At 43.0% G+C, this 9400-nt stretch overlaps 1 protein-coding gene across 2 annotated transcripts in view; it reads left to right on the top strand.

The window, feature by feature from the left end:
• INO80D (INO80 complex subunit D) overlaps positions 1-3801 on the top strand; it is a 76035-nt gene extending 72234 nt beyond the window's left edge. For both annotated transcript variants that reach the window (XM_077275758.1, XM_077275759.1), the window contains one exon: positions 1-3801. In XM_077275758.1, the coding sequence (XP_077131873.1) occupies positions 1-1169 (1169 nt within the window). In that variant the 3' untranslated portion in view covers positions 1170-3801.
• Positions 3802-9400: the final 5599 nt, after the last annotated feature.

Consider the following 9400-nt stretch of genomic DNA (forward strand, 5'->3'; position numbering starts at 1 on the left):
GTAAGAACGGAGAACTTCTCCCTACTACCGAAGAGGCGGAGGAGTTGGAACGGGCCCTTCAAGCTGTTACATCTCTGGAATGTCTGAGTTCTATTGCGGTGCTGGCCCAGGCTGATAGTGTTAATAGTCATGACCTCTCAGACCGTGGCCTAACAGCCTTCTCCTCAGGTGCTGGAAGTTCAGAAATCCAACAGTTGACCAGAGACGATCACACAGATCTTGGAGAGCTACTCAATGGGCGAATGGTCCACGAAAACTTTACCAGTCTGGAATTGGATGAAAACCTCCTTGGCCGTGCTGCTTTATCTAGCTCGTCTGCACCTCTGAGTGGGCATGTTCAGAGGCAGTTTTCATCCTCTGCCAATGTTGGCCTTACTTCTACCACTCTAATAAGCCACAGCTCTCTTGAAGAGAGGTCTTACACGGGTTCATACCATGGACTACAAGAAAGCAGCCATGTATCCCTGAGGCCTCTCCCAGGAGAGATATTGGGTAAAGGAGAAGATGGGATCACCTCACAACAGCAATATAGCAGTGACCATTCACATTCGTCCCCGCATGGAAGCCATTACGATAGTGAGCATGTGCCATCACCATACAGTGACCAAACTACATCCCCTCATACCACCTCCTTCTCTGGTGACGGTTTAACATTAACTTTTTCTTCTGAGGTACCCATTATTACTCAGCACTTGCTCACCACCCAGCTGGATGTACCACTAAGTGGGGTTGTAAATCCCCGAACTCACTGGGGGAACCTTCCTGTCAACCTTAGTGACCCATCAACATTTGGCACCTTCATAAGTTCTGATGGACACCTACTTTCAACATCTTTATCCACCCCACAAGCTGCCTCTCATTCAGAGGTTACACAGCCTACTTTCTCCACTGTGACCCCAAATAGCTCCAACATGCTTCCGGGGTTACCGCAGACAGGTTTCAGCGGCCTAAGCCCCCCTTCTACAGAACTCATGGACTCCACATCTCCAAAACTGCAGCTTCCTCAATTCATAGCAGCATTTGGTCATCAGTTATCTGCTCACAGTGGCATCCCCAAAGACCTGCAACCCAGCCATAGCTCAATTGCACCTCCTGCGGGATTTACTGTGACAGGTGCCACCGCTACTAGTACCAACAACTCCACCTCCTCTTTCCCAAATCCTAATTGATATCTTTCCTTGTTGCATAAAGGAAAAGGCTGGATGGGAAGTGACTCCTGCTTTATACCCCTTGCTCTTACCACATTTTCCCCTGGATGCCCTTTTGAAGGAGGGCTTTGCTTACCACAGTGTCCTCTTTGTGCTGTAATAGCACTGGTGCTCCTATACTTGTTTGTCTGCTTTACTGTCTTCATCTCAAGGAGTGATATTGGGCCCCTACATTAATTCTGATACCAGGATGAATGCCTCATGCTGTTACTACCTGAGATCCATTGTCCCTTTTGAGTTGTGGGGAGGGGGTTTTATGTCGGTAGATTAAGCCACTAAGCTAAGTCTGTTATATTTAATCCAGAAAGAACCCAATGTCTTTCCTGACATATTAAGCCATTATGATCTTGGCTCCATTGTGTGAGTATGGTTGTTTTTTGTATGGTTTTTTTTAATTAAAATCTAGAAAAGTCTTGCAGTTCTGGGCTGCATCCGCATGAAGCATTGCTTGCGGTAGCTCCATTCCATGTTTTCTGTTGGCCTTACACATGTGAAATATACCTATATTGTATGGACAGGGCAGAAAAGATGTAAGAGCCGCAGAGTATGTCCTATTTGGTTCCATTAACTAGGAGCCGATGCATTGGAAGATTTTTAGTTCTCATTCCACCACGATATTTGGCATGGGGGCTGCTTTATGATTTTTGCCATTAGCCCACATCAATTTTTTAGTAAATGAGATAAGGATGTAAACAATTCAGTTGATGGAAGGATACAATGATTTACCTTGGCTCTTCAATCCATCTTTTTAGGTGGACTTCCTGCATGGGGGAGGGGAGGGGGGATACAATTGCAGATTAATGGTGTCGATGGTTAAACGTATTGGTTGTCGAATGGTAGATTGGTAGATGTGATGAAGCCTGTTCTCAGGTTACAGATGTTGGTGGTCGCTTTGTGTCAGAATATTTGGATAATCTTAAATCTGTTCATATCTATGAAATACAGTTCCTATTTGATCCTAAAATGTCATTTTTGAACCAATCAAGATTGCTTTTTTTTTTTTCAATTTGATCAGATGCTTATGATTTGAAGTAATTTTTATAATATTCACTTTGAAATTCAAATTACACAGAACTTCTCGACTTAAAAAAAATAAATAAATGTGTGTACACACACGCACTTAGCACAATTTTCAGGCAATTTGTATTTTTGATGATTAATTTTATTATTGAATTACTGCAGTACTGTCGGTCACTCCAAAAGGCTAATAAACCTGAAACCTGTATATTTAAGAAAGTAAAAGTGAGGTTTTGTCTTTCTTTGGAGAATATCTGTGTGCAGAATTATTATGCAACCAAATTAAAAAATATAACAGTTATTTATTTTCTTTTGTTAAAATGAGAATAACCAAACCAAACAACTCAATATACAAAAATACATTTCAGATATTTCTTAGAAAATCTCAGTGACCAGTTTAGCCACCCTACTTTTCACTAATGGTCCTATTCCTTCCATCCATGGAATCTGTCAGTTTCTTAATCTGTTGATGATCAGCTTTTTGGGCAGCACCAACCACAGCCTCCAGGACACTGTTCAGAGGTGAGACTGGTTTCCTTCACTTTAAATCTCCCATTTTTAAGAAGGATCCACAAGTACTTATTATTTATCTTTAAGGCCTTTACTGGCAGCCAAGCAGTGGAGACTTCGATGCATGTGATGAGACCTGTCCTGCATAAAAATCATGATTTTCTTGAATGATGTTCACTTATTCCTGTACCACTGCTTGAAAAAAGTGTCTGCTAACATTTGTTAGTAGACTCGGGAGTTGATTTTCAGTCCATCTTCAACCTGGAAAGGTCCAACTACTCATCTTTAATAATAGCAGCCCCCATAGCAGTACCCGACCTGCACTTTGCTGGTGCCTTTGTCGAAGCAGAGGTCTGTGCCCGTTACTGATCCAGCCACAGGCCCATCCATCTGGTTCTTCAAGAATCATTCTCTTCAGTTTGCCTGAGTAAAACAAGCTGCCAAATAATTCTGCACACCTTGATAAAGGGTGTTGATAACCATAGGCCTCACACTCCATCATCGCACAAATACACGTCACCTGATCGGCTTCAACCAATAAGTATTCAAGTTTATACAGCTTGGAATTGGAAAACCATGATGAAATTGTCAAAATACTCACTTGCCTAATAATTGTGCACTCAGTGTAGTTTACTGGAGCTCAATTTATTTCTTAAAATTCTGAAAACTTTTTTTCCTCAAGAGGTAGGGTTAATAACCTTTTCCAGACTGTCCCAGTAAATTAGCAGTAGCAAGCTATACAACTTGAATATTGAAGGGAGTGGCCTATGTGAAAGCCTGAACAATATGATATGAGGAAAATATGGTAAATTATGAATTTCTTGAAGAGACCGATCTTTAGAGTAATCCAACTGAATTAGATTCTTCTCTGGTTAATGAAGTTTTTTTTTACTTTCTTTGGCAAGAATATGAAGTTTATGCACAGACTCGACAGTGTTGTCCCTTATTTTTGAAGACTTCTGCAATTCACCCTGGCAGCTGGATATCGGCCAAATACTGACCGATGACAGACCATAACAACCCATTCTTGCTTGGGGACATTCATGCTTTTTTAGCATGCTGGAGGCCATTTCACAAGGCAAAAGTGAAAACTACGGTAATTTGAACAAAACATTAAGGGTATGTGCACACGTAGAAATGTCCACTGGGGATTTTTCCGCAGCGGATTTGATAAATCCGCAGGGCAAAAACAGTGCTTTTTTCCTGCGGATTTATCGCGGATTTACTGTGGTTTTTGTGCGGTTTCTACTGCGGTTTTACACCTGCGGTTTTCTATTATGGAGCAGGTGTAAAACCGCTGCGGAATCCGCACAAAGAATTGACATGCTGCGGAAAATTAACCTCTGCGTTTCCGCGCTTTTTTTGTCCGCAGCATGTGCACAGCGGATTGCGTTTCCCATAGGTTTACATGGTACTGTAAACACATGGGAAACCGCTGCGGACCCGCAGCAAAATCCGCAGCGTGTGCATATGGCACCACATTTTGGAATGTGAGAAACTAAATCTGACACTGTCCCCATAAAAAAAGTTTACTCTTTCTGATGATGCTGAGCAAATTATAGAAATAAACTACAATTTGAAATGCATTTCTAAAAAAACTGAGGTTTTCCAGGATTTATTATAAAATAAGGAGATGAGTACCACCCTCGTTGCTCCAGTGGTCTCTGTTGAGACCTGGATGTAATGATACCCCATCCCGTGAGTCTCCTTACCCTGCAGTCAGTCAATGGCCTCGTTGGTCATGAGGAGAATCAGATAAAAGCATTATTGTACTTCTCTAATATTTACATATGCAGCCAGTATGATGGAAAACTCTCCCGTCACCCATGATTCTGTATGGTTCTCTATTGGTATAAAAGTCATTGCCTGCTACTTGAAAAATGAATTTGGTTCCTACAATGATAAAACTGCATCCACAGTATTCTGTCCATTATTATTTTTGTGGATTCTTTGGAATCCCATATATGCTAGTTTACACCTAGCAGCAGCTTTGAGGTGTTGTCATATACTAAGGCTTATGGGACTATGTGCAATTTCTTGAAGTGTCTTATTTGTTTCTGATGATTTACATACTGGCTTCTAAACTTAGTGTGGTAGGTACACCAAAATAAAAGCTGTGTTGTACGGCAGATGCTCCTTTTTGATGCCTCTTGGCATTGCTTACTGTTAGTGATGTGCGAACGTGCTTAGACAACATATTCAAGTCCCTGTGGCTGCTTGTTTTGCAGTGGTAGACAGATGCAACACACGTGGGGATTGCCAAACAAACAGGCAATCCCTGCATGTGTTGTGGCTGTCTCCTGCCGCAAAACATGCAGCCACAGGGACTTGAACATATGAGGCTACTTTCACACTAGCGTACGACGAATTGCGTCGTTGCGACGTACCGACGCTAGCAGTGAATGCGCCGCACAACGGGGGCAGCGGATGCAGTTTTATAACGCATCCGCTGCCCCATTGTGAAGTGCGGGGAGGCGGGGGTGGAATTCCGGCCGCGCATGCGCAGTCGGAAATGCTGGACACGACGCACCAAAAAACGTTACATGCAACGTTTTTTGGTGGCGACGGTCCGACGCAACCGTCCCACGACGGTTGCGACGTGTGGCAATGCGTCACACTGCGTCGCTAATGCTAGTCTATAAAGAAAAAACGCATCCTGCAAGCACTTTTACAAAACGACGCATAGCGACGTGCAGTGCACGACGCTAGTGTGAAAGTAGCCTTATCCGAGCATGTGCGCATAACTCCCAGGCATGCTCGGACAACATGTTAACTGAGCACATTCACTCATCACTACTTACGATATGTAGATGAACAAAGTAACCAAGGTCGTGTTTGTCTAGTAAGTAAAGTAAGCGTTACTGATTGAGAATCCTTACATATTAAGGTACCGTCACACAGTACCATTTACATCGCTACGACGACACGATTCGTGACGTCGTAGCATCGTATGATTATCGCTCCAGCGTCGTAGACTGCGGTCACACGTTGCAATCACGGCGCTGGAGCGATGCCGAAGTCCCCGGGTAACCAGGGTAAACATCGGGTTACTAAGCGCAGGGCCGCGCTTAGTAACCCGATGTTTACCGTGGTTACCAGCGTAAAAGTAAAAAAAAACAAACCGTACATACTCACATCTGATGTCCGTCAAGTCCCTTGCCGTCTGCTTCCTGCTCTGACTGAGATCCGGCCGTACAGTGAGAGCAGAGCGCAGCGGCGACGTCACCGCTGTGATCTGCTCTCACTTTCCGGCCGGCAGACAGTCAGAGCGGAAAGCAGACGGCAAGGGACCTGACGGACATCAGATGTGAGTATGTACGGTTTGTTTTTTTTTAACTTTTACGCTGGTAACCAGGGTAAACATCGGGTTACTAAGCGCGGCCCTGCGCTTAGTTACCCGATGTTTACCCTGGTTACCAGCGTACGCATCGCTGGATCGCTGTCACACACAACGATCCAGCGATGACAGCGGGAGATCCAGCGACAAAAGAAAGTTTCAAACGATGTGCTACGACGTACGATTCTCAGCTGGGTGCCTGATCGCAGTAGCGTGTCAGACACTGCGAGATCGTAACGATATCGCTAGAACGTCACGAATCGTGCCGTCGTAGCGATAAAAATGCCACTGTGTGACGGTACCCTTAGATCTTCCTTCAAGGAATTTTTCTTCTATAATTATCACCATTGTTGCTCAGTTAGGCTACAGTCACATATTACAGCCCCAGATTGTCTTTGATTGATAACCTAGGAAAAGAACTGGTGATTAATGCGGAAGAATTACCAGGATTCACTTCATTTCTACAATCCAGAACATCAAAATCAGCAGGAGAGGGCACAGTGCTCCCTACGTTATTGCTTACCAGGCACAGTGCTTTACATTTCAGGGGTTGATGTGTCAGGTACTGCGGCTCTGTTCATGAACTAAGGCACTGTCAAGTAAATGGGTCTGAGCTGCATTATTGTGCCCTATATCAGGTGCATACTCTCAGGAGGCATGGAGGTATGCGCCCAATGGTGGCAGCTGTCAGGATGGATGTCTAGGTATCTGTCCATCATAGGGACTGACTGTATAAAAAATTTCCGGTAGACCTCTGTATATGAAAGCACAGTCTGCAACACTTTTCTATACTGTTAATCAAACCTACAAGACTGAAGCCTCAGTCTTAAAAATGGGGGTCTATGGGATCGTTACAGTATTGTCGGAAAGAAAAGCTCCTGACGTATACTACAATGTGCACCTAGCCCACGTTGAAGTCCTGTGGCACTTTTTATTAGCTCTTCTCTTGGCATACTGGTAGTTAAATCGTCTCTGATCTAATGGTGATGCCCTTACCTGAAGATCTTTTCACTTAGGGCAAGGGGGCACTGATCTGTAGGACAAAGGGACGGAAAGAGCTTGTGCCTGGTTTCAACAGTCTTGTTCCACTGACGGGTACTCCTTTTTAAGAGAGTTGTATAGTGGAGGAAGCCCTCGCTGAGCAGAAGTGGCGTACTCTAGAAGGTGTAAGGAAGAAATATTCAGACACATTTTTACTCTATAGTTAGTATAAATGACTTTGGATTGAGTCCTAGTTGCAACTACAACCGAAGACTGACTACCAATATTGTATTATTGGCACATAAGACCCTTTCGCTCTGTTTGTGACTTCACCCGTGCACATATTTTCTTGTAGACAGGCAGCAGTTTATAATGCGATAATATTAGGTTGGAGGCACTGATCCTCTCTACTGCAGATGTACAGATAGAAGAGATTGTAGACTAAAGAGATTAATTGAATTGCAAATTATACATTTATTAAAGGAAATTAAAAATTTGGTGTAGAATGTGGAGCTTGGAAACCATATGACATGCAAATTTATGGGCCGTGTTGATAAGACAACAATGCGTTTTACATTCACTTGATTGAACATATATTGTGTGTTCTATATAAAGCTATCACATGAAATGAAGATAAGGCTCTGTTCACATCTTCATCATGGCTTCCATAACAGAAACCGCAATGCTGTATCTTTTATACTATGCAGAGCATCAGTGCCCTACTGACTTATAATTGGGGTCCATCTGGTTCTTCATTCGTTGGCGCCTATGATGCAGATGTCAACATCGCTTTGTCTCTAGAATGGAGGCGCAGCAGACACTAGTTTGTTTCACTTTGAACATTTTTATTAACGTTTCACCCTTTTTGTCTCCAGTGTGGTACAGATAACAGTAAAATCTGATGCACAAGATACCGTATATTTATTACTATTAAAAGGTTTTTCCATTTTCGGAAAACCCTTGTCCCCTGCTGCAGTTTGTTCTAAAATAACAAACTGTACTTTACTCACCCTCCCCTGGTCCAGCACCTACTCTCTGCACGCCCAGTCTCTGTTATTGTCTGCAGCGCTGATGTCACGTTGACTTTGCTGCAGCCAATCACAGCTCAGCGGAAAAGGAACGTCATATAGGCATGATACAGCATTTAGGAGGAAGGGTTGCGGCAGTTATGTGGAGTGTTTCTTTACTATGTCTGACGGTGAATCGACTGGGGTCCTGAGTCGCTTCTGATTTGTCTGTCCGTGGCCAGAGCGCCGTGTTCTGCATTTTCCAATGATCTGCATCTTCCCAGGGTATCAAAGGTCCAGCTGTTGTGCCCCAGTAGCTGCCGTAGAATTTCGTATGTCTCAGGGATTCCCTTGGTGGAAACAAGGGCAGTTATAAAGTTAACACAAATCTTTCAAGTCCTTTTATTAAGAATCGTATGAGTGTGTCCATTGCGTGTCTGTGTTTTTACCCCTGCTCTTTTTCAGGTTAACATGTAAGTAAAGTTTTCTATATTTTTTTTTTCCCCCCTCTGAGCTTTAATGTTTAATTTAATGATCCCCCTCCCCTGTATGTTCCCCTGTCTTAAGCTTTCTGATATCCTAAATTTTAGATTTTAAGAGAAAAGTTATATTAATTTATGCTAACATTGCCTCGTAAATTATACATTTTATACTAAAGCTGTATTGATGTACCGAATTATGTTGCATATGTGTACTTGATAGCTATAATAAAAATATCTATATACAAGCTTTTATTTTACTTTTAAGAGAGAATTTTACACTGGAATTCCGGAATACCGTGCTGAAGGTGTAAATGCGTTCCTTGCTACCTTGCAGATCTGCTTGGGAAATCCGTACCTGTCACTATGTATGGAGATAAAATGGGCTAATTATTATGTGGCTTATATCGGTTTTTAGCACATCTGTCGGGGGCTCAGCTGGGTTTAGACGCAGAAGGATGCAATGTATAAAGGCCGTTATAGAAGCTCTGTGAGAATGTGTTGTGTTCCATTGGAAACTCCAAAATATATAGAGTATGTGACAAGTATTGGAAACAGTAGATCTAATGTGTTGTGCGTATGTGCGGTAGTGAGAGTATTAGCTGATGGGTGTATGTGTGACTTGTACATGTATAGGTTATTTCCAGAGCACGGCCTTCAATAGATGTGCCAAATCCTGAAATATCCCATGTTATCACGGCAGTATTCAGTGCACAGGTTCTCTCTAGCAATCTAAAGAGAGCGGGGGCATTTAACTGCAGAAAGAAGTGCCTTAATCTGTGGCATCAGCTTGGATATAAACTGCCTTTATCCTTCATTCCAGATGTATAAAGGATTGGCTGCTCTAGGTTACAGCGCCAT

The sequence above is a fragment of the Ranitomeya variabilis genome, chromosome 7, assembly GCF_051348905.1.
Source record: "Ranitomeya variabilis isolate aRanVar5 chromosome 7, aRanVar5.hap1, whole genome shotgun sequence".
NCBI lineage: Eukaryota > Metazoa > Chordata > Amphibia > Anura > Dendrobatidae > Ranitomeya > Ranitomeya variabilis.